Source organism: Rattus norvegicus, chromosome 19 (assembly GCF_021556685.1).
Source record: "Rattus norvegicus strain SHRSP/BbbUtx chromosome 19, alternate assembly SHRSP_T2T, whole genome shotgun sequence".
Lineage (NCBI taxonomy): Eukaryota > Metazoa > Chordata > Mammalia > Rodentia > Muridae > Rattus > Rattus norvegicus.
Genome location: NC_141552.1, coordinates 616,808 through 643,393, shown reverse-complemented (window position 1 = coordinate 643,393; position 26,586 = coordinate 616,808). Strand labels below are relative to the sequence as shown.

The 26,586-nt window shown below is 44.6% G+C and overlaps 1 protein-coding gene across 3 annotated transcripts; it reads right to left on the bottom strand.

Moving 5' to 3' along the window:
- On the bottom strand, positions 1–22,692 carry Dync1li2 (dynein, cytoplasmic 1 light intermediate chain 2). 3 transcript variants are annotated; one of them, NM_001398670.1, is given in 13 exon segments: positions 1–2,905; positions 4,490–4,606; positions 5,246–5,363; positions 5,716–5,757; positions 6,920–6,979; positions 7,415–7,526; positions 9,372–9,507; positions 10,680–10,773; positions 11,424–11,593; positions 17,251–17,481; positions 20,312–20,428; positions 22,347–22,420; positions 22,568–22,692. In NM_001398670.1, coding segments are annotated over 13 exon segments (1,479 nt in total). In that variant the 5' UTR covers positions 22,675–22,692; the 3' UTR covers positions 1–2,804.
- Between the last annotated feature and the right edge of the window lie 3,894 nt (positions 22,693–26,586).

The following is a 26,586-nucleotide window of genomic DNA, read 5'->3' as shown; positions in this document are numbered from 1 at the left end:
TTAGCAGTCTGGATTCTTGTTTATTGAAGCCAGTAGTTAGACATCTTTTCCCCCAGCACTAGAAAGCAAGGTTCCACATGACTGCATACTGCACCCAGACAGAGCCACATCCTGGACTAAGGCTAGTGGGCGATCATCTGCAGTCCTAATTTTAGGTTAAAAACACCAATGAACTTAGCAGAGAGACAACAGTGAACTTTCACTTACAGCATCAGCATTGTTAAGGTCACGATGTACAGAGGTCACTTTCACCTTCACCAAGTTCAGAAGACAGTCTTTTCAGTTTCAATACTGTTTTTAAAACGCCAATTAAAAAAAAGTAAAAGAGAAAAAAGGTGCAGCTGTGCACAGTAGCACAAGCCAATCCCAGCACTTGGGAGGCAAAAGCAGGCGGATCTCTGGAGGGCAGCCTGGTCTACAGAATGAGTTCCAGGACAGCCAGGGCAATACAAAGAAACCCTCTCTGTTATTTAAGAAAAAAAAAAAGTGCAAATAAAACAAAATAATCTAGCAGCATATCTGTTGGATTTTTAGGAAAGACCAATTCATAGCCCTCATTTGGGCTATAATTTTTAGGTTGGGCTTACTTAAAGTTATCCACTTAAAGACAAACAGAGGTAATCATTATAATGTGTATAAATAGTCATAAAATTGTCTGTTATAGTCTACCATACAAGTGTATTCTTGCAAATAAAATTAATTTTACTTTAAAAAGTAAAGGCTGTTTATTATTTGGCCTTTGGTTCCAATGCTTGAGAATCCTAAAATAATAAAAATCACCTCATCTCCTCAAACCCCTAAAGAACCTGGAAGCTTCCCAAAGCTGGTGACTTTGGCAACTCCTGAGCACACAGTAACATGCATCAGTCTCCTCTAGAAGAGTCATGTTGATTAGAGCACAACTGACACCAACACCAAAAGTGCCTAGCCGTTCAAATGATACACTTTAAATGTATCAAAATTTAAAAGTCACACTATTAGGCACATGTCTTTGCAAGAATTCCTAGTTTCTGAGGTCACTCATTTTGCCCTGGCTGCTACAGAGATCAGGTGATCCTTTACCACAGTTTCTACTCCAGCCAGCTTCCTGTCATCGCCTGGACAACCTGGTCATTTGAAGCCACAATGCATGTTTAAAAAAATAAAAACAAAATAACAACAAAAAAACTGAATTAAAAAAGGAAAAAATATATTTCAATAGTAAAACCGGCACAAGAAACATCTTTTTGTTGTTAGAGAGGCAAGTTAGCACGCTGCTTCCTCCTTAACAGTGTTCCGACCTTTACAAAGTGACTCCCAGTCGAGGAGCCTCGTCACATAACGAGATGTTAACTTACGCCCAGAACTACGTTAGTGGTTAGTCAAATCTGGCATGTATGTAATGACATTAGGAACATTATGCCGAGACACAACAACAAACATTCATATAAAAAAGTAAACTCCACGGAAGTGAACTGTGGTTTTTCCCCTTGGTTTGGATGACAAATATTTTATACATTAAAGTCATGGTAGTGTTTGCATTTACATGTGCTGTGTCACACAGAAAACTCAAAGTGCTGTCTCCAATCTACAGAGGTTATCCTCAGCATGGTGGTGTGACTTGACAGTGTTCATGAACATGCCCCTAATGGAAGACACGTAAAACTCACACGCCTGTAAGAGAAGCGCTACAGTTTATGACAAACACAAGCCTACCCCTTCCATTCTCCACGTAAAGCACCCACTTTTCGGTCTGTCAGCAACGATTCGACCAGGGAGCTACAGAAAGAACCTTTCTGTATCAGGGAAAGTTACCACAGGCTCTAAGGCAGCAACTGGCACAAGCCAAATAGCCAGAATACAGTGACAGTAAATACTTCCCCCAAACTTGCTATAGGACATTGCCAATACGGTCCAATGAGCAATCAACCACCCATTTCTATTAGTTGCCAGCCTGTGGTAGTTAAAGTAACAATTAAACAAAACAGAACAGGAACTATTTAAAATATCTAATTTTGTATCTGCTGACTTTGAACATAACACAGTGACCGCCTGCCCCAGGTTACCTGTGCATAGAGCCCAGCATCTTTTCAAGGACAAGGGACATGGCCTGGGCCAAGCATGTGGGTCCTGGGTAGCTGCGGGCTTCACCACTCGAGTCAGCCCACCTTCCTGAGGCACCACAAATAAAACACATTTCCCATAACTTAAAGATGCAATCAGAACAAGTCCAGTTCCCATTCTGTTTAGTGCTTAGCTTGGAAATGTTTCTAATTGTTAGGTCTTAACTGATGCTATTTGGTTTCTACTGTGCATGTACGTACTCATTAATGCTGCTCTCTCGCTCACTCACTTCTTTCCTCCATCTCCTTCAACCATCAGCTTCCCCACAAGCACTTCTCTTGTCCTTCTTGAACCTTTCTCTTTCCTGGACTTTCTGCTACTTAACCTGCTTCCCAAGAACAAGTGAATTTGCTAACACGCAACTGGTCAAACCATCCATCTGACTTCCTAGTCTCGTTCGCTCCACTCTGACAGAAAGTGGGCCTCCTCTCTCCACTCTACAAGCCCAGCTGCGCTTACTTCCCACAAGAGAATCGCAGCCCAAGAGTCCAAGGGACGTCCCTAACAAGGGGCCTGACACAAAACCGTCCTAAATGTGCACTTCACACTCGGACAAGCCAATGAAGTATATGTATTTTTTTAAAGTTCATCTCCCCTACCCCAAAAACTGATAGCATGTGCCATATCAGAAAAATCCTGGTCTTATCAGATGAATATACATAGGTATTTGGTCATTTGACATATGCACTTTCAAAGGAGGGTCAGGCTTCGTTTTCTGTTGAAGAGTTCGTTACCATGGAGTCTGGTTTTCGAGTCATTCTATCCAGTTCTTCCTGAACGTTTGACAACACAGTCTTTTGTCCTTAAAGAAAGGAAATGGAACAAGAAAGAGAGAAAAAACAAACAAACACAAAATAGCAGTGTGAGAAAAAATTTTTTTTGTAGGTAGCATTTCTCTTTATAGCCCAGGCTGTCCTGGAACTTACTTTGTAGACCAGGCTGACCTCAGAATCATACAGACTTCTGCCATCATTCCTAGTGAAGCATCCTCAGAATGAGAAAAGCCTCTCATCAAGGGTAACAACAGACCCTAATCTGTTACCGCCAGCGCCATAGGTCTGGGTTCTCCAACTCGGCAGGAGCTAGGGCTGCCTCTGTGCCAAACTCAAGGGGCCTTTCTGAAACCCTCAGCCCCCATCCCTAATCCCTGTGTACCTTCTCCACTGTCTCCCTGGAGGGCTCCACCTGAATTTCAGGCATGGAGTAAACTGTGTTGTTTCCTAGACAGGTGCTCAGGTTTGATTACTACAACACCTCAGACTGATTAATGGGTTGATGATGTAGCTTTGGCAAAACATGCAGGATTTGATTCTCAGAAAACAAAAACACCCTACCCATGAAGTCCTTCAGTTTAGTTTAAGCTGACTCACATGGAAATACCATGTTTTATGATGAGAGTGAGGCTAGGCAGTTAGTTCATCCTGCACAATGCTTGTGCTCCTATTTCTGCTGTCAAACACTATCTGGGCCTGGACAATGACCCTTATCTGGTAAGGGACAAACACAAGGTCGAAGCTGAGGCCCAGATCAGATTCTTGGGTCTCTATGAACTCCGAATTGCTAGAGGATCAGACTGCCCTAGGGACAACATGATCTTCTACCATCCCTGTCTACCTTGGAAAAATCAATTAGAGAGCACATGAACAGCATATGCCTAACATGCCCTTTATATGTGGGCTGTTGTGGCATTCATCAACTCCTAGGTTTAATCCCTGGCCCCACGAAAAGGAAATCAATGTGTTCTAGTTTAAGAAAGCACGTGATTCCCAAGAACATAACTATTTTATTTTTAGAAACCTTCAAGGGGCTGGGGATTTAGCTCAGTGGTAGAGCGCTTACCTAAGAAGCACAAGGCCCTGGGTTCGGTCCCCAGCTCCGAAAAAAAGAACCAAAAAAAAAAAAAAAAAAAAAAAAGAAACCTTCAAGACTAGCTTGTCCTACCAGCCTAAACGGAAGGACAGATAGCTGGGCCACAGAGGGATCCAGTGGTAAGACCATGAAGGTTCACAGGCTCCAGCTCCTGCAAGATTAGGGACTGTGAAGCAAATAAAACTCTTCCCCCTCCCCCTAGATTTATTTTATGTACATGAGTATTGGGCCTGCCTGTATGTCCATGCACCAGTTGGTGCCCAAGGAGGTCAGAAGAGGGTGTCAGATGCCCTGGAACTGGAGTTAAGGGTGGTGGGAACTACTATGTGGATATCGAAACCCAGGTCTTCCACAAGAATTCATGCAGTCTTAATTGCTAACACAAGGCTTGGTTCTGTTCATAGCTAGCCAGAACACTGGAGGTGTGCAGGCTGGTGAAAGTGACTGCTGCCGTGTGCACCTGTTTGACAGCACTGTTCTGTTAAGGATCTGAAGCTCTGGGGCTCTCCTTCTGTACCTGACTTCTTGGCTGTGCTCTGCACTCCACCAGCACTGGGACTTCCAGGAGAGCCTGTCTTTTTACTCAACAGACTATTGAAGAAGCTGGCCAATACCCCTTCACTTGCTGCATTATCTAAGGAAACACAAAGAAAAACAATGAAGTGTCACTCAAACTGAAACAGGAAAAGTGGTCCTTAACTTTAAATTGCACATCTGTGGCTGTCAGCTTCCTACTGCACTGTTTACACTCACTGTGGTCTCTGTTAGCTGAGGTTAACTGGGCGGTGATAAGATTACCAGTGGAAACAAGTTTGCATTTCCCACCTTTGAGGGTCACAGAGAAATCTTCGTTTTTGTCATTTCTGTGTCCTTAGTGCATGCATGTCAGTTTTCTAAGCCTGCAAGGCTCACAGCCAAAGTGCGGGATGCTTACTGAACATGTAAGAATTTACAACCAATATCATTGTGTGTCAGTAAGCAGTGGCTTGGTAAGAACAAAAGAAAAAATAGCCAACTCATAAATAGAATTAATGCAAAGCTAAGAAAGGAAACAAGATATACATTGTACAGGGACTGCCTAAGCTGTAGTCTTTCCTAAAGGCACCTGCAGGGTCTTACACAATGCTGGTGCACATGGTTACTTGCTGGAATATAACTTTTCCTGGACAACCATCAGCCTAGCTTCCCTGGATTCCCACCTGAGGGCCTCAGCTACTGTTATGTGTCCTGTGGGCCTAGGACTACAATTGTTCCCCTAAGACAGCATACATACTTTTGATGTTTGGATCTGGCTTCTTTACTGATGTTCCTGGGGAGGCGCTTGGTACACTAGCTGGTCCACCCCGACCCTGCGTCCTTGGAGAGCCAGAGGGTCCTCTGGCAGGGGATTCCTAAGTCCAAAACCAGCCCACGTCACACGTAGATATAAAAATAACAAAAAATACAAAAATCGAAGTCAACACATCTTCATGTCTGAGGTATAGTATCTGCAGTACAGTGGAGGTGTGCTCCCAGCTCAGTCTCCTGAGACAGGAACTAAAGCTTACGGAGTATCAGTTGTTGTCTTTCATCAAACATTTCTGAGGTTCTATTGTATTTCTGGCTATGGGCCTTTAGGGGCACCAACTCAGTTTAAAATAGAATAGAAGCCCGCATACATATAAACTGTTGCAATAACGGTGTAAAGTTAGAAGGCACCCATGACACTGGGCCATAACCCTCTGTTTGGTGAAAGGTACTCACGGAGGTTCTTGTGGGCGTGGCAGGCTGCTTGGCAAGGAGTGACTGCAAAGAGAGGGACAAACTGGCCATTAACCAAGGCCTGCAGCATGAACTGAGGTCTGGAGAAAGGGCTGACTCCATGACTCTACTACAGGGCGCCAACACAGACTCACGCTTTACACTACAAATGCAAAATAACCTACACTCCGCACCGGGTATATGAAGACACCCCAGAAACCAGTTTAGAAGCTAAGAAAGTAAGCAGGCCACAGAAAAGGGGAAGGGGTGGAAAAATTTGCTAAAAACTAACAGGGACTGGCTGTACCCTTAGGAGATGGTGATATATCTAACAATTTGAGTGAGAGAGAAGTGTTTACAACAGGTTTGTGTTCAAAACTGTTATCACAGGGGAGTCAGGGTGGATCTGTAAGAAGCTGAGTGTCATAAAAACACTGTATGCATACAAGATGCTCTCTAAAAAAATGAATAAAATATTACAGTAAAATGGTCAGTTTGGGGCTGAGGATGTAACTCAGTTGGTAGAGTACTTGCCTAGCATGCATAAGGCTGACCTAGGTCCCCAGCACTGCTAAAAAATTACAGGCAGATGACACATACCTGTAATCCCAGCACGTCAGAGTCAGAGGCAGGAGGATTACAAATTCAATGCCATCTTTGGCTACATTAGTCTGTCTGTTTTCTGAGACAGGGTTTCTCTATGTAAAAGCACATGTATATATGTATGTATGCATATGTATATGTTTTCTGAGACAGGGTTGCATGTATGTATGTATGCATGCATGCATGTATGTATGTTTTCTGAGACAGGGTTTCTCTGTGTAAAAGCCCTGGCCATCCTGGAACTCCCTCTGTAGACCAGGCTGGCCTCTGCCTCACGATCGATGAGATTAAGGGACTGCAGTACTAACTACCACTTTTGTATACTGTGGGAAAAATGGGAGTGAACCAGGCCACTTGGTAAATTGTCAATTCAAGAAGTAAGTCAGAAAATCTTTCCAAGGCACATTAGAACATACTAAGCCCATCCCTGTAGGACAATGTGCAATGCAGGCAGGCATCATGAAGCACGTGCTCCAATCCCTACCTGTGGAGAGAGTAGGGAAAGAGGAAACTTCGTCTTAACCTCCATGCCTCTGCGAGCTCTCAAATACATAGTCCCAAACCCCTCCAGAAATGGCATCCCATGCAAGAGAAGGCCTCTTACCTGTTGTTTCATCAGGAACACCTGCTCATCCTCAGCTGCCAACTCTTTGTCATGGACCAGCTGTGAAATGATACATGTTTGTGACCACAGGCAATGAAAATTCTCAAATGTACATCAGAGTTCATGCTACAAGAATCTTGGTCTGGGCCTCCACATGGGCTTGGGGGATTCTTCTTGAGACTGAAGTTACATTGTTCTAACTAGATATAAACCTGCTCCCAGAACTAGCCATGGCATGTAACCCATCTGTGTTTAAGTCTGGCAGGTCCTAAACAGCAAGCACCTCCCAGATCATAGTCTTCCAGCAGAGACCCCAAAGGGAGAGATCTGGCCAAAGTAATCCATAAGTGGTAGGAGCGCTGTTGGGACACAACTGACAGTACACGATCATCCCGTCACTCACATTCATACAAGGAGCCATTCCCGGAACAGCAGGTCTCATTTGCATAACTTCAAACCACCTACATACGGCCTGCAAGGGATTGAATGAGGTACCTTTCTCACAGGAGGCTTTACAATAAAATCTTCATATGCATCTTCTGGCTTCACGGTTGTAAAATTTTCATGTAAAATAGCTATTTTCTTTTCATTGTCCCATCCTGCAGGTCTAAAAGTAAGGAGACACTGATTAGTGAGCTTTGCCTGAGCCTGCCTTCCCACACATCTCAATCACATTTCAGATTAGAAGATGCTCTTTCGTGAGGTCCTTTCTCACAGCTCTAAGTCTGGAGGTACTGTCAGTGTCTCGTAGCTCTGGGTACTTAAGACAAAAGGCAAAGCACACCCATTCCATCAGATCAACGTGACACATCCTGCTTCAGACTCAGGGAGGAAGCTAGGCCTAAAGAGCCAGTGGAAGTCACTGCCCCAGTGTGAGAACAAGGGCTGAGTGGGACCCTGCTTAGAGCAACTATGCGCAAAGGAGGAGATCCAGAGAGGACCGTTACTCCTGGGCTTTGGCTCTCCTTTGCACTCTGTCCTTCTTGAGGAAACTTCTTTATACCGATTATCCTATGAGCAGTTCGTTAATTTTGCTGGCATGGAAGATGTGCCTTGAAAGCCAAGGGGAAACTATGGCCTATGTCTATCCTGGGTCACTGACAAGAGACATAAGGAAGCCTTAGTGGGTGTCACATAGCTCAACATCATGAGGCAGGAAAAAAAATGAGGTTGGATCAGACTTCCCACTTCCCACTCTTAAGGTAGCAACTACACACTGTCCACACTTCTGAGCTCAAGAAGACAACTGGCTGTTCTCACAACCCTCTCACTCCCTCAACTCTTAGTCACAGTTATATTATCAAAAGGGTGCCATTCAGGATGCTTCTCCCTAACAGCCTTGCTGACCGTACAAATTCCTACACAATAGTGAAAAAGGGACTGGGCACAGCTGAGGTTCTTCATGATCTATGATGCTATAAGCCTCAAGGAGGCATAAGATGTATCTTCATTCCATACTAACCCTAAATCCAACCAGAACTCCTGCTTCAGGAGCCTGTGTCAAAGAACTAAGTGAGTACAGAAGCAGACCCCTTACTGAGTTTTCTGCTTTAGTGCCTGTCTGCTGTTCAGAGCAATTTTTCAGAGCTAGGGCATAAACAGTCCGAGTGAGTCTCTCCAAATATGCAGGGGGTAACCTGTTTAGTTTTCCTGAAGCATCTGCCTCCTGTACTTTCAGCCTTCCCGACACCCTTGGCTCCTTCCTGCTGGTCTGCCTGAGAGAGAGGGCTCATCTTCCAGCAGCAGGTCTTCTGGCCCCATCCCATTAACCCACTGCTGTCCCCTCCTCCTTAGAACATGTCTGTTTCTGTGCTGTGACAGGGGTGTACCCCATTCATTTTTATGTCCTCGGCAGAGAACCTGGGTATCTAGGGGGTGCTGTGAACTGTCAAGTCCAGAGCTATCAAATCTTAACATCAATCTGCTAAAGTAAGACCACAGCACCGTCATATGCGACACAGCAATAGTATTCTCTCTGAGAGAAACGACATGGGCTCAGGAAAACTGGGTACTTAAGTGTCTGGCAGGAGGACCAATCCCAGAAGCTTTAAAATGCAGATGCCCACACTGATGGGGACACTGAGAAGATGCTTGCCTTCACCCCTGTCAAGGGCAGTCACCAGATGCTTTCACATAAGCCACGCGGGTCCCCACACTGAAATCTCTAACTTCAACTCTCCTCACAGCCAATGCTTCACCAGAGCTGACAGTAGTACATACAGTGGCTTGCCTATAGTCAGGCAACTTTCTCTCAATGAAGGAATGTGGCACCTCTGACCACACCACCCACTTCCCTTAAGCCAAACGAGTCACTGCAGAAGGAGCAGACAGCGGAAGCTGCACCTGTCTCCCACCTGAGGGCCAGCCCAAGCACTCTTTCAGACAGAAGCACCGCACTGAAAATGGACTCTAAAGAGAAGCGCTTAAATACCACCACCTCCAAAGAACTCACATAAAAACTGCGTCCTTTTCCACAACTAAGGCGGGTATGGTGAAGTGGAAGCCGTATGTTTTATGAACAATGTACTTATACAGCAAGTCAAGGTTTTTCTCTTCCTTCACTGAGGTGTAAATCAAGGCAGCTCCATCTGATCCATTTGCTTAAGGAAAACCAATTCATTGTGAGACGAAAACCAACTGCACCCATAATCTTTAAAGCATGAGGTGATCTACTGTCTTATCTGCATGCGAGCAACCAAGCATACAAACTTTAAAAACTACCAAGGAACAGAGGGAGCAGAGAACCACACTAAATAATACTTCATGCTGAGGCAGGAGTAGGATGCGGCTGTTTTTCTTTTTAACACTTACAGTGCTGCCCACTCCCAAGGCTGCTTTCTAAGAAGCAAAATCAGTGGAACACTACACTCAGCATACAGAGCACACAGGCTACTTTCCAGGCAGGGGCTCACAAGGGAACCAAGTTTACCATCAGGGACAGCTTCAGAGAGGTGCCAACAAAGGGCTCAAAGAAAGCACCTGTCACCAGTGTGGAACAAGGTACCAACTTCAGAAGACTCAAAAAGCTGTTGATATGGCATCACAAAACATGAGAAACACTTACATCATCTAAACCAGTAACCATGTTGGTAATTATACCTCTCTGCTTAAGAGCAAAGTTTAATAAGATTTTTAAGTACGAACAATATAAATGGGAAATAAAATGGTTATGCATCAGTTTTTAATATGGAAATCTATCAAAAGTAGAGCCTTCAAAACAAGACAACTAAGTTGGGTATGCAGCACTCGCTTGTAATCCAAGCACTCAAAAAGCTGCGGCAGAAGATCACAAGCTCCAGGTCAGCCTGGGTGACACAGTGAGACTCTATCAAAACAACAAAACAAAATGAAACAAAACAAGAAGAAAAAAATACTTCCAAAGTGAGCAAAGTTATTATGTACAAAATTCCAAAATTCAAACATAGCAAAATTGTAAAACTAATAGATTACAATTCCCTTTCAATCCACCACCACCTCATGGTAAAAACTAGCCCATGAGGTAGGCAAATGGGTTGGCACTTGAACAAAGGTGCTTGCTGCCACACCTGATAGCCTAAACATGACTTGGAACCCACACGATGAGAGAGAAATGACTCCCCAGTTTTCTTCTAACCTCCACACTCACATGTCCCACCCTAAATAATTAAGTGAAATGAAAAGAAAAGAAAGAGAAAAGACTACTCTGTTCAGGAGGGGCTCTGACGACACCCCTTCTGGAAGAGCATGTGCTCCGGGGCCCGAGACAGCGTCCCAAGGATACACTGGAGGCAGAATCCCCGCAGATGCGCCTGGATGAAGTCCAGGTGCTCGTCTCGGTAATCGTGCTCCTTCTCCAAGATGCTCACTGCATCACACTGCAGGACAGACAGAACCAAGAGGAATGTCAGAAGGGAGTAAAAGAACACGACAGTTCTCTTCCATCCTGGGCCTCGGTTTAGACACAAAGTATAGATATAATAACCCTGCTCACCCCATAAATGTTTTCAACATCTAATGAGGTCACCCGGCCGAGCACTGTGCACTGTGCCCTGCGCTTCCCCCTGCTGGGCACTGCACCTCATCTGTCCCAAGAATAGCATGAAACTGGGAGAACCTGCAGCTGGGCAACTAGGTTGCCTAGTAAAAATTAGAATAAAGCAACTTTGAAATCCAAAATGTTTTTAAAGCTACCTCCCCCCTCATATAAGAGACAACTTTCTCTGATATTAAGCTTAATTTCTATTTCTACTTCATTATCCTATTTCACCATCAGTTTGGACTAGATGAATTGGAACCATAAGCAAACTGCTTTTACTTGAGTTTGCTCTTGAGGTCAACAGGGCTTTCTGAACTGGCTGTCAAGTCTGCAGCAACACGAAATCACACTATGTTCTACACATTCATATAACGTAATGATCCCTGAATAAACCCAATTCTCCCTTTAGAAGAAACTCCATCAACACTTCTAAAACTCTTTCTCGTTCACTGGGCAAACCCAGTCAAGGTCACAACTCCCTGGACGTACCTTTGTGCACACAACCAACACTGGGATCCCCAGGTTATGAGTCAGCACATTGTCACCCAGAGGGAGGGCAACATTGTCTTCATCTGAGCCTGAGGTCAGAGGCCCTCTTCTCTGTGGGGAACCCTGACAACCTTCTTCAGGCTCGATATAATCTTGAAAATCTTTCATAACTATAGAAGAAAAAGAGAAAAATTATACAGATGCAAATAGAAACACATCTTAGGCTTAGAAAATTAAGGGGAAAAGGCAATACAAATATAAAACAAAAGCATCTATGAACACAAGGCCTGCAGACCAGAACCTGTACGTGAGAGCACTTCAGGGTTAGAATGATGGGTTTTGTTGTATTTGGAAAGGTCTCACTAGAGACCTGGGACTCACTATATAGACCAAGACTGGCCTTGAACTAGCAGCAATTACTCTCCCTCCCTCCCTCTGCCTGCTGAGTGTTAGGATTACAGCTGTGAGCTACCATACCCAGACCTTCACAGGGTAGGAAAAGCCCTCCATGCTTAGGCACCAATAGGCAGCTCTGTTTTTCTAATAAACCTAACAGGACTGAAAAAGATCCAAGGCCTTTTAATATGCTTTCCTTAAAACCAGGCAACATAAATGTAACTCAAAGTACTGGGAGAGAGGGCAGGGGACCGGAGACATGAGTTAGTGGTTAGGAGCACTGACTGCTTTTCTTGGACCCAGATTTGAGTCCCAGCACCCACACAATGACTAAAACAATGTCTGTAACTCCAGTTCCAAAGGCTCTGATACCCTCTTCCGGTCTCCATGGGCACTACACATATGGTACACATACATGCAAGCAGAACCTCTCTCCCCCAAACATAGATAGACAGACAGATACATAGGCTGATAAATAGATAAGATCGCTATTGAAAACCAAGAAAAAGATGTACACTCTACACCCATAGAACAGGTTTCAAACATTTTTTTAAAACTGAGATTTTAGTTCATCATTGTGCTTCTGAAATGATGGAGAAGCTCACGGTCTTTCAAGTAATACCAGACCCCTTATGTGAAAGAAGTGGGTTATTAAGGGTGTGCCTTTGAAGGACAGTTGCTCTCATTCTCCTCTCCCGCTTCCTCCCTCCCCTGACTGTATGTGTTCTTACGTAGCCTAGGCTGACCTCAAACTCACTACATAGCTGAGGAGGACCTTGAACTCCTGGTCTTCCTGCCTTTAGCTCTCTAGTGCTGGGATTACATGCCCAGTTTATGTAGTACTGAAATCAGGGCCTCATGCATGCCCTCTACCAACTGACAACCATATATTAACTGAGCTACACCCTCAGGCCCTCTTTTCTCTTTCTGTTCCCTATCTACTAACAAGTGAACAACTTTTTTCTACCAAAGCAACAGAGCAAGCCACCAGTGAGTGCATAAAAATTCTGAAATCATAGCTAGACAGAGCTCACTCTGTGTGTGTGTGTGTGTGTGTGTGTACACACAAGTGCTTGAGCCTCTCGCTGAACCTGGATTTCACCAATTTAGCCTTGGCTGGGCTCAGCAATGTCCCGGTCTCCTCCCCAGTACTAGGACTATCGCTGTGTGCTACCACAACTAGCCCTTACATGGATAAGAAGACTAGACTCTGGTCCTCATGCTTCATAGCAGTACTTTATAGACTAAGCCATCTCGACACCCCTTCCTTTATTTCCCCAAGTATGTTCTCACAAAGGCAGAGACTAACACATATCGTGAAACTTCATTTTCAACATAAGGAAACCTAACAAGGTCATCTCCATTCTATGTTGGACAAAACCAGAGAATTTGATGTTGTTGTAGGACCTTAAAGGAATTAAAAACTCTTTTAACAGTTAAGTCAATGAAAAAATGCAGTGGTTAACTGACAGGGTAAGATCTCATTGCCCAAGAACAGAGAAGGCATTTGTCCAGGGTTTTCCCAAGAGGGAGCAGGGCAGAGCCAGGAACAAGACAGAGGTGAGCTAAGGTACAGTGGGAAGAGCAGGGTGTGTGTGTGTGTGTGTTTGTGTGTGTGTGTGTGTGTGTGTGTGTGTGTGTGTGTGTCTGTCAGCTGGATCACCTATTCCAGGAGCCCTTCAGGTCTGTGTTCTGCATATGTCACATGGGAGAGTAGCCTACAAGACCTGAGAGAAAAACTACTTACTCTAAATCAGTGGTTCAACCTTCCTTTCCCATGTTTGGTGACACCCAACTATTCAATTGTTTTCTTTGCTACTTCATAATTATAATTATGCTGTTATGAATCATAATGTAAATATTTGATATGCAACCTCCATGAAAGGGTTGTTCAACCCCCAAAGGGGTCAAGAGTCACAGGTAGATCTCTGTAAGGCCAGCCCACTCTACATAGTGAATTCCAGGTGAACCAGAACTACACAGACCCTACATTTAAAAAATAAGCAAATAAGTAAGTCACATAGGAGACACACCTCTAGGTGTGTCTGTAAGGCTGTTTCCAGAATGGTTTATGGTTTTCCATCTGGGCCTACCATCCCAGAGTCTCTGTATCTAGACTAAATTTTAGAAAAAGGGGAAAACTAACTGAGCACTACACTTCACTTCTCCTTACTGACTGCAGATCGATTGTGACCAAGGACGGCCTGAGGTTCCCGCTGCTGTGCTTTCCTCACCACGATGGAGGACTGTATTCCCTCAAGCAGCCCAAGCCAGGGCAACCAAACCGAACCAAGCCAACCAAGCCAAGCCAACCAAACCAAGCCAAGCCAAGCCAACCAACCCAAACTGACCCAACCAACCCAAACCAAACCAAACCAAACCAAAAACAAAAACAAAAACAAAACAAAACAAAAAAACAAAACTCAAACCTTCTTGACAATGTCTTTGTCCAGCTGTTGCAGCAACAAGCACCACCTTCTGGCAGCTCTAGGTTGCTGTCCCTCTGCCAGCTCTGGGTCACAGTGGCTGATCACAAAGCTGCTCCACAGCAGAGAGGCTGAAAGGAACCTGACTGTAAAGCAGTGCTCACTTGTTGCGAACAATACTAATGGCAGCTGGAGAGGTGCTCAGCAGTTAAGAGCACATCTCACTCCTGCAAAGGATAGAGTCCACTTCCAGCACTGCCCAACACCCTCCTGTAACTCTAGTTCCAGGAGGCCCCCAGCAGTCTGCTAGCACCTGCATTCAAAGGCACACATATTGTGCCCCCTATAATTAAAACTAAGATAAATCTTAACAGGAAAATACTAAAGAGTCTAATTAATCTGTAAGGTAGCGGTCCTCTGAGCAAGAATATGAAGAACTAACTTCCCGAAAGTAAGCTGAAATGGCGTGAACACAAGCGCTCTTCAACACCAAGCACAAAGGCACGGCTACCATTCCCAATATCACAGATCAGGGAAAGTGACAGCAGAGATGCCCCCCCTACACACACATGGTTCAGCAACTGCTAGATGTCCTCCAGTGTTCTCCCCTCTTCCCCCTAACCCAACGCAGAATTTAAGACACTTTCTAGACTAGCAAGCGGGGTGAGGTTAGCAAGGAAAAGGGCTCACTGTGAAACACTGAGTCACAACGCAAGGAGAGAACCTTTCGAAAGTCATGCTGCACATACATGTGCAAGCTCACACACACTCTTCAAAAAGCCAACAGATTCTACTCTCAACCCCTTTAAAGGAGAACAGGCAGGTGCACCTCAGCATTGCCTTCTGCTCTTCTGTGCTTGGAACACAGACACATTGCTAGAGTTCTAGTTGTCAAAGGAAAAGAACCACACCCTCAAAATGACAAAGCAGTGAGTAGAGAGGAGCCAGGGCTCTGGAGCAGTCTTCCCAGGGCTGCGCCCTACTTGCAAATTGCCCTCCCGCCTCTAGATTTCCTTTCCATGACAAATAAACCACAGTCTTGTTTAAGCCATCCTATCCTCCTCTCCAGTTTTCTGTCATATGTCGCTGAATCTAATCTTCAGTGACTTAGACGCCAATGACTAAGACCATTAAATTAATTCAGTGTCTCCTTCACAAGCGTCCCAAGAATAGGTACCCTGTCTGCTGTATCCTCACAGCATCTAGAACAACGCCGGCACCTAGCACTTTCCTTATTTGAGAAAGAGTGACACCATTGGCCAATGTGGCCTTTTCTATTTTAATAAACCTCTGTAAGGGTGTCAGACCCAAGAAACTTGAGTTCACAAAACTGACTGAAGTCTGCGGCACATTCGCTCACCAGTATGGGCATGGAGCTGTGTGCAGTGGTCTGTGAACAGCTTTTCAGACTCAGCTATTTTGCTGAGCTGTCTTTAGCATCTCTGTTTTGCAAGAAAAAGAGGCATTATCTAAAAAGGCCAGTGGCTGAGGAGAGGTGAGATGAACGGCATGGCGATCATACCCAGGTGAGGACGAGCCTGGATGAAGAGTAAGGTGTTAAGCTCCAGTTGAGCTGATGACAGACAGGGGCAAGATGAAGTGCTACAGGAGATGTACAGTAGGAAAGTCAATTTGAGAAGCACCATCAAACTTTCCTGACAGCGTGCAGATAATGTGTGCCATGCTACAGAGCCCTCATTAATTCACCAAGGGGGTGATGTCATCCCATGGCACTGAGCCAGGGCAACCAAGCTCACACTGGCCAAGACGCTGCGGCTGCCGGTTCCGCTCCCTGCCCCTCCCATTTCCTTGGCATAGGGACAGAAGCTGATGTAACTGCACAGAAGCAAAGGAAGGAAAAACAAGCTTCTGAACCACATTTGAAAACTCACCAAACTTCCTTTAATTTGTAAGTTCTTTGTTCTCAGAAGGGTTTTAAACTTAAAATAACTTTTATTGTATTTTAATGACCCCTCTCACTGAAAACAATCTTCCTATTCCTGAAGGCAATCATATTTGCTAGATTCCAAAAGAATCTAGTCAGAAATAAAAGATTTCTCTTCTTAGGGGTTTTTAACTAAGCCCATCAACAAGAGGAGACATGGAATCTCCATGGGATTCCAGAAACATGGGCTTGGGGCTTGAGGGAAAATGTCCTCAAAGACTCTGTCCCTAGCTGATGGCATTACTGAGGTACGACTGAAGGGAAATCCACTAAGCTCTCAGTAGATTTCTTTTTTTTTTTTTTTTTTTTTTTCGGAGCTGGGGACCGAACCCAGCGCTCTACCACTGAGCTAAATCCCCAACCCCTCTCAGTAGATTTCTACTCATGTGCTCTTAGCTCAAAGGGTATTAGAAGGGGGAACTACCCAAGGGGAAGAAGCCCTGAGGAAGGCCTTTGGAGGCTATCCTTTCCCCTTCTCTTTGCCCATCTTCACCTCCCTTCTGCAGTGACAGATAGCCTCACCACAGGCCTAGAAATAGCCAAGTGACCATGACTGAGATCTCTGAACCCATAAGCCAAAACAAGGCAAACCTTCCTACTGATACACAAACTCCACCTGCCTCTGCCTCTGCCTCTGCCTCTGCCTCCAGTGTACTGGGATCAGAGGCACACACCAGTACATCAGGCCAAAGTGCTCTTTTTTATTATTTACTTACCTATTTACTTAGTTGTATTTGGGTGTGCGTGCCCTTGAGTGCCTGACTGTATGTACACTATAAGTATGCTAGTGACTAGGTCCCCTGAAAATGGGAGCTATAGGCAGTTGTGAGCTGACTAATAAGGGTGCTGGGAACTGAACCTGAGTGTTCTGTAAGAGCAGCAAGGACTCTTAATTACTGAACCATCTCTCTAGCCCTTCAAATTATTCTTGATGACTGAATTTCAAAAACTGAAACACATATTTCAAAACAAATGCAAATTCCATCCCAAATAAACCCTCTTGCCTGAAAAGGAAGAAGGTGGTCCCAATAATCCAAAAAGACTAGTGAATTTTACTCACACTTCCGTTCCAGATCCCTCATTTCCTCTGGTGGAATTTTCATCTTGTCAATGTGCTCCCGTAAAACACTAGCCCATTTCTGTAGAGATTCCATTATAGTCCAAGGTCTAGACATGTCTGCAACAAAAATGACCAGGGTCTCCCGCAAAGACTCCGCGGAAACTGCAAATTTCAGCAGGCCTTTGTGGTAAAGGTCTCCATCCAAAATCCATACATTGCAGCGTGTGTGATCTGGGGAGAGGAATGAAGCCACATTATCATCTGACAGCGACTATTGCACAGCTATGAGAGCAGCAGCCTTAGGAAGGGAATGAAGTCACACAGAAAGCCCAGCCCAGGAAAGCCAAATACCCAGTGGATGCAAATCCAGCCTAGTACAGAATGAAATGCCTAGGCTTTAAAAGTTTAGATAACCACATACAGGATGACTCTCTAACTAAGGTTTCAACAGACTCTAAGGAGCAGAGTGAGAATAATTTGCTATTGATAACAACCAAAGGACACAAACGTTTATTGATGAACTGTCCCCAGTCTAAAGAATCCACTGTCCTAAGATACCAGTTATCTGAGTTGGTGAGCAAGCCAAGTGAACAAACCCTTCTGTGTGTGTCACACTAAGCGACTACAGTCATTCTGTCAGGATAATCAGTTATACATTCCAAGCATCTCTACCTTTTAGATATACTTAGGGAGGTACTTACAAATACAATGAAATTAATGTCTGATGTTGGCTTGAGAATAATCTACGTGGACTAAAGGGAACTCTTAAGTTACAGCTGAATCCAAATATACTAAGAACTGGGAATTGTGATAATTCAACTATGGAAGACAATTCTCTAAACTAATAGGATACTTTTAGAACATTTCAAACATATTCCTTAATTATTTTTTCTATGAAAGTACCTTGAGAGGGAACTCCTAACATCAAAACATCATTTCATTAACTTTCTTTTTCAACATATACTTTTAAAATCTACCTTCCTTTAGCTTCCTTGTTGTATAACCAATTATTAATAGCTATAAAAACACATTTGGATGAGTTTGAGCATAAAGGTATCTACATCTAGCTGTACTTCCAACCTCTAAATTATTTTTAAAAATTTTAATTATTTTTATTATTTTTAATTATGTGTGTGCCAGCCCACAAGTGGCTATGTACACAGGAGCACAAGTGCTCTCAGGTACCAGAGGCCTTGGATCCCCTGAAGCTAGAGTTATAAACCACTGGGAGCCACCAGACATGGTGCTGGGATGGTTCCTCTGAAGAGTAGCAAGTGACCCATCTCTCCAGCTCCTACTTAAAGGTTTTTATACCATTTATTTAGAGCTGTGTGTGCTCCTCAGAGTATAGGCAGAGGATGTGTGTCAGTACCAGTGAAGGTTCCCCAGTGAAGTTGGAGGACAACCTGTCGCGTCAATTTTTTTCCTTCCATCAAACTCAGGCTCTCTTGGCAGCAATGGACTTTACCTGCTGAGATACCTCACTGGTCCCAAACCAGTATATTTTTGTGTTTTAAGTCTGGGTCTGTGAATCAAGTCCAAACATACTTTATACTTTATACGCCTACCCTTCAGCAAGCAGTTTCTTCAGCTTTTCCGGTCAACATCAACTAGACATGATTCCCCCCATGTGTGGTGATCACACATCACATGCAGCAGTAGACAATATCTGAGAGGCGGTGGTCCTTTGACATATAATTTCCTACCACAACCCAGATACAACCAGAGACTAGTTTCTTTAGCAGGTGATTGTCTATGAAATGTGTACTTACAACCCAGTTATACCCCACAATTAAAAAGGCTAGGGCTGAAAAATGTATAATTAACCTCAGGTAAGGGCAACTCTTCCATCAAACAAGGATTGTCGTTAAGTAAGCAGCCGAGAGAAAGTCTTATAAATACAGAAAGAAAAAGCTTTCATAGGAATCTGAACTTGATGTTAGCATAAACTTCAACTCAAAGACATGTAAATATGATTACTGGGATGCTGTGTCCTGAAATGTGCCTCAGTCTTGGAAACACCAGAGGATGAAGGGGCTCAGAGCATCCACCACAAAGGTAGGAAGCTTTCACTATGTCTCCAGTACTCCTCTCACACACACTCTGTCCACCTGCAAAATGTACCAGCATCCTCTTCTTTACAGGAGGAAATTACATTAGTAATCAGAAGCCACATTACTGCTGAACATGGGTGTAGCATTTTGAACCAGTTTGGTCTGACTCCCAAGCCCAATATCTTCCCAGGAAAACCATGGAGGCCTGCAAAGGCAGGAAGCAAAAGATGCAAACATGCGAGGTCCTCTAGGTTTGATTTAGTGGGCTGGTGATACAAGCAGACTCCAATGGGTCCAGACAGGACACCCGATGCTTACTCTTCTGACAGAGGCCTTGACACCAGGCTGACGTTCTGCTTTCTTTTCAGGACCATTAAGGAATGTTCAACAAGATGAAGTCAAGGGAGCAGGGATAAAATTCCTGGAGATGTCAATTAGTGCAAAGAGGTGTCCAAGCTTTAGGAAGAGCCTCCGTCTTCTACTACACAGCTCTTAGAGAAGGCAGAGCTTCAGTGCTGGAGCAGCTTTTAGTTTATCTTCTTCAATTTAACAATAAGGAAGTAGGAGATCATGTTATAAAAACACCCTAACATCACGATTACTAGTATTTAAATGGACAAGAGCAAATATAAAAAATGAAAATTAACCAATTCATTTCAACGCCAGACTATAAACTGTCTCACAGGAAAAAGACCCAGGCACCAATAACTATTCTCCAGTCCTGGAAACAGCTGAGCATATACAACCTGAAAACTATAAAGGAGTCATTACCAAGTAACAACTCTGAGGGTTCAAGGCCAGCCTAGTCTACATAGTGAGTTCCAGGCCAGCCAGGGCCACAAGAGAACCTGTCTCAAAAACCCAAAACAAAAAAGCAAACTAAAACAGTGAGTAAAGTCTTGCAAAGGACATACATTTCACCCATTCTCTGGGTGTAACAGAAAGCCTGGACATGTAGGAGTCAGAGCCCTACACGTCACCTTTCTAATGGAGGAACAGTCACTCACCATCACGGTCCTCATCATGAACGCTGAGGTAAAGATACTCTAAGCCTCTTCCTTTTTTGCCGTGCTCTGCTCCTTGGAGTTTGGTCATGAGAGTTGTTTTACCAGAACCATCTTCACCTACAAATGACATTTGCAAGAAGACAAAAGTATACTGTATATCACTCTACACGAAGACTGTAGGGTCGTAACATTGACACAGTAAGGGACAACCAAGCAAGCCTGCTAAAGTCTCTCTTACTGGCTCCCATGAACAAAGGAGACCTGCTTTTAAGAGCGACTGGCAGAGGGGTTGGGGATTTAGCTCAGTGGTAGAGCGCTTGCCTAGCAAGCGCAAGGCCCTGGGTTCGGTCCCCGGCTCCAAAAAAAAAAAAAAAAAGAGCCACTGGCAGAGGCACCCAACCCAAGATCCCAAACGATCCCTCTGCTACAATTCTCCTCACTTCGAGAGGGAAGGAATACAGCAAACCCAACAGTTCTACCTACGTTTTCTAAGACAAACATCTAGGGAAGTGAAAGTCAGAGATGGGCACAAAATAAATACATCTTTGCCACAGCAAAAGCAAGAATTCTGTGAAACACAACTAACCCCCAAAGTCTAGGAACACTGAAATAAAAATCTGGTTCTGTCTCAAGTCATGATGCTTATGTTAATTACACATATTTGCTTTGCAGAACAACTTCATAAGCATCCTAAAGGCTTGGAAACTGGGGAAAAAGAACTACTGACCTAAGTGAAAGTCCTAAGTACAGTCTCAGTAGCAAGTGTTTTCTCATCTCTCTAGGACTATCCATAGCCAACACCCTCCCCTTCCAAGACAACCTCAAACACGAACTAGAATCATTACCAAACATCACTGGACATCCTCAGATTCAATACTACGGAATTCAAGAACATATGAAATGAAAGGCAGTCCACAAAGATCCTCCCCTACAATGCTCACCTTTTTCACACTGGCCACAGTCCACCTGGACCACACAGGGTGCTTGTCAGTCTGACTTCAGCTCCTGCTCATTCTGATCTAGCTGACCCAACAAAGCCTGAATTACTTCTCTAAATCACAAATCTGGCTAAAACCTACCACACTAGCCATCACTTGGATGAGAGAAACAGACGGACAAGGGTGGAGGAAGATAAAATCTGAAAATCAGGAGTCTCCAGGAAAGATTAGTCCTTCAGACCTTCATGATCTGACCTCATCTTATCCTCTTTTGCAAAATAACTTCTAACGGTGTCCAAATGCTTCACCCTGTTATCTCCATGTGCTTGTACCTAGACAATTACCCTTCAAAACACCTGATCCCACAAATTCTCTCTCAACACATCAGTGTGATGCGCCCACAATAGTCTGCTCTTGATGCAACCACGCACACATCTGCCTCTGCTAGAATGGGATTCTTGCAGTGTGTCTAAGACTGTACCGTCCCATTGCTCAGTCCTCTGCTCCCACTCCACAAACAGCGTTGCAGGTGAATGCATATAATCCCTTTCATTGGTAGGAGATAACTGAAGCCGAAGAGGTTAAATGACTGACGGGACAACCTAGCAGTGAGGGCAGGATTCATGCAAGAAAGTTCCTGGGACTGACTTCCAAGCTCTGCTGCCTGCTCAAGAGGACTTTCGTACATCTATCTCCTCAGTTCCCAGTACAGGTAACCTAGTTCCCCCCCATCTTCTCCATCTGGCCTGCACATCCTCTTTTTTTTTTTTTTTTTTTTTTTTTTTTATTTCTCCACATCCTCAACTTGGTGAGCACAAGGCTAACCGATAAACCCAGTTAAGGCTGAAGGCTCAGCCAAACGACTAAAGGAATGTGCCACAAGCCCACACCACATCACTGGACTCCAAAGAGAGATGCATTTAGGGGGTCAGTAGAGGTGTGAGCTTGGAGACTCTCTGGCTACCCTGTTAGAGTCCAGCGTGCCCTCCTGGGCAGGCAAGCGCAAGCTGGCAGTAAGGGTGGAGAAGGCTGGGAACCTATGGGAGGGGTGCCGCCTGACCCACCCCTGAGCCCCAGGGTAGTACCCTGCTGCTCACCGAACACCAGAATGTTCTTGCCGGACGGCAGCTTGGACCTGGCGCGGGTGGACACTTCGCTCAAGATCGAAGACCTGCAGCGACAATGACAAGAGTGGTCAGAGCGGGACCGCCTTAGACTGCTCGGCCCACGACTGCCCGTCAATGTCTGCCCACGGTCCTGCCCGCTCCGGCCCGCTCCCGGTCTGGCCGCACCATTTGAGACTCTATACGCTCCTCACCATAGACTCTGGCCTTCCTCCTCTTCACTGGTCAGGTCGCCGGCAGCCGCCACTGCGGGCCCGTTGGGACCCAGCAGCAGCTTCTTCTCCACCCCCACCGGCGCCATCTTGCCAACTGCAGCCACAAAGAGGGCCCTCCCCCGGGCCCGCCGAGGACCCGCAAGGACCCCGGCAGGGCCGCGCTGCCCGCCCGCAACGCCGCAGAAGCTTCGTTATCCAGCGCGTCCCGACGGGCCAGCTATGTCCGCGTGCACCTGCGGGTCACGGGATCGCCGCAACTAGGGACGTTGCTCGGTCAGGCAGACAGGCGGACAGCCTTACGCGGGAGGTGGAGCCGCGGGCGCCACCAGATCGAGGGCGCGCTGGCGACGCCTGCAGGGTAGGCCGAGACGCGGCAAGCCCAAGCTTTTGGAATGAACTCAAGCTAGACAACCTATTTGTAAGCGATCTCACTGAATCTTGCTTCACTCTTAAAAAATGAGGTGAGGAAACCACAGCTCAGAAGTTTAAAAGAAAATGGCCTGAGAATGAACGAAGATTCACCGAAAAAAAAAGTGACTGGACATAGATTTGCATGCCTTTCATGCCAGCAACTATAAGCAGCAGCTGGTGGTAGTGGTAGGGTCAGAAATTCAAGGTCTTAAACTACTTGACAAGTTTAAGTTGAGCATGAGCTATGTGAGACCCTTTTTCAAAGAAATTAATTTAAAAATGGTTGGATGCTGGCACACGCCTTTCAGGAGGCAGAGGCAGGAGGATCTCTATAAATTTGAAGCCATCCTGGTCTACATAGCAAGTTCCAGGGTAGCCAAGGCTACATAGTGAGACCCTGTGTGCTGGCTAGTTTTGTGTGTCAATTAGAGTCATCGGAGAAGGAGCCTCAATTGAGGAAATGCCTCCATGAGATCCAGCATTCTCTCAATTACTGATCAATTGTGGGTGGTGCCATACCTGGCCTGAGCAAGTCAGTAAGCAGCACCACTCCATGACCTCTGCATCAGCTTCTGCCCCCAGGTTTTAGCCCTGCTTGAGATCCTGTCCTGACTTCCTCCAATGATGGATTATGATCTGGAAATGTAAGCTGAAATAAATCATTTCCTTTACAACTTGCTTTTTTTTTTTGTCATGGTATTTCATCACAGCAATAAATAACCCAAGACCCAGTTCTAAAGGTAGTATCTTGCCACTTCCAGTCATTATTCTTTTTTATTTTTATTTACTTCTATTCAATGTGTATAGGTGCTTTGTCTGCATGCACATCTGTACACTATGTGTATGCAGTGCGGGTGGAGGGCAGAAGAGGGTGTCTGACCCCCTTGTAACTGGAATTGCAGATGGTTGTGAGCTGTCATGTGGGGTACTGGGAATTGAACCCAGGTCCTTTCGAAGAATAGTTAGTGCTCTTAACACTGAGCCATCTCTTTAGCGATGTTCATTAAACTATTATATGATAATGAACTTGGTTGAGTTCTCGAGATGCTCATTGAAAGTTTATCACAAATGCTCAGAATGGTGTTTTTCATCTCCTCCTCTGTAGACTTCATTAACTGTGAATGATTTTTACCACCATAGTTAACAATTCTTGGCTTTGCTTCATCAGTTTGTTGTTGTTTTTTTCAGACAGGATTTCTCTGTATAGTCCTCGCTGTCCTGGAACTCACTCTGTAGGCCAGGCTAGCCTCATACTCAGAGATCTGCTTGCCTTTGCCTCTGGAGTGCTGGAGTGCCACCAGTGCCCTGCAAGGTTTTTGTTTTTTTGTTTTTTTTAATGGTATTTTTCAGAGAGTCGTTATTTCACAGCAGAACAAGAAGCTGTGACTGCTTTTCTTTAGTGAAGAAGGTAGTGGGGGGAGACTAGATGTAAAGGGGGAGAAGAAATGGAGAAAAGGAAGATAGGCTTATGTTTATCAGGGGTAACTTTAGGTATGGTCTCTGCCTGAGAACTCCTCATGCTGTTCTCTAAGGATCAGGGCAACTATACAAGGCATTGATAAATATCAAAGGAAATGGGGCAGGGCACGGAAAGCAATCACCTAAGGAGGTCTCAGTTAAAAAGATAGTGATTCTGGCTCAGCCAAAACTTAACAGCATAAATTACTGGATCCAACAATGGGCATGTAGTTCACCAACTTGAATGTAAATTAGAAAACGGGAGGGAGGAGCAGGCACTGTTGGACATCATCAAAGGATAAGCAGAAGATGAGTCTTTACAGGACACTAAAGTTGAAAACTCTAGGCCAGTGAACTAAATCCCCACCAGGACCACCAGCTAGGGATGGCACCACACACAATGGGCTGGGCCCTTCCCCATTGACCACTAATTGAGAAAATGCCTTAGCATTTTGTCCATGGATCTCATGCAGGTATTTCCCTCAAGAGACCCCTTCCTCTCTGTCTAGTTAACACAAATTCTCTAATGTGATCTGTTGCAAAAAGGAGAAAATGGCACCAGATACAAACGCATATGGTAGCTTTCTTTTCTTGCAGGGATATCAGGGGGAGGATGGTACAGACATGGGGAATGCAAATCTCAACAGAGAATTTGACAATTCATAGCAAAAGAAGGTGAAAACAAAGGCTGGATGATAACACTGAAGCTTATTAAAGACCAACAGCCCAGTGTGGTGGCCATGTCTATAGCCCAGCACTGGGGAGGCCAAGAGAGGAAGAGCTTGAACTCAAGGCCTGTCAGGTCTACATGAGACCATGTCTGAAAAACAGAGAAGGCTGGCCTGAGGTGGAGAGAAGGGGCTACAGAGATGCAGGAGCCTGCCACAGCCGATTCGGTTGCCATCTGTGACTCGGAGGAAAGCGCAGCAGCACAGAGACAGAAGTGTTTCCAAAAATACTGGATGACGAACAGCTCAGACTAAATCTAACAAAATCGGAAATGTAACAGGAGTTCTTAAAGTCCTATAGTGGGGTATAACAACAAGGTCATACCACGGGCTAGAGCTATCACTCACAGAGTACGGTGCACAGTTGTGTGTCTAGCATCTCATAAACTGGGTATGGTGGCAGAAACCTGGAATCCCAACACCTGTGAAGCTAAGGCAGGAGAATAATGAATTCAAAACCAGCCTGGGTTACATAGTGAGAAACTGTCTCAAAAAAGCTGGTGGTGTTGTAACTCGGTGGTGACTAGCAAACGCAGTGTTTAGGGTCAAGCCCCAGATCTGTATATGTATGTCATATACATAATAAATCAATAAACAAAACTGAGCACAAGGTCAGCCTGGGCTACAGGCTGGTATCACAAACAAACCCAACAATATAGGACATATTTCAAAATTACCTCAATTTTAATGTAAAAAGGTTTAACTATACTAATTATGATTGGAAAGTTGGCCCCATAGAATCTCAAAAAAACATGAAAATTAGGTTCATAAAATTGCATCTAGCAGAGAACTTGAGTCCCTTCTTAGGCCATACATTACGAATAGACAATAATAGGTCGAGAAGTGACTACGCTCATCAGAGGATTTGACCCTGTTTTGCTAAATCGTGAAGTAACTGAGGCTCATTAACATGAGGGGGGAAATGTGGAAGGATAGGAGGGAGAAATGAGAGACACTGCAAAACAGCTAAAACAAAGGGCTGGTAAGATGGCATGGTGAGTAAATGCACTTATAGCCTATCTTGACAAATTGAGTTCAAGTTCTAGGGACCCTCATAGTAGAAGGGAAAAAGTAACTTCTGCAATTTTTCTCTGACTTATGCCTATATACATAACAAATCAATACAGTGTAATGAGTAAATAAGTAAAGCTGTAAACATAGTAGAAAGAGAAAAGTCAGATTACAGAATATGAAAGTGCTAATACAACTTCATAATTAACCTTTAGAAGAGAATCCTGGCAAGGCAGTGGTGACTCGTGCCTTTAATACCAACACTAGGGATGTAGAGGTGGACCAATCTTTGTGAGTTCATGACCACCCTGGTCTATTGAGCAAGTTCCAGAATAGTCAAAGCTACACAGAGAAACCCTGTCTAGAGAAAAAGAAAAAGAGGAGGAATCA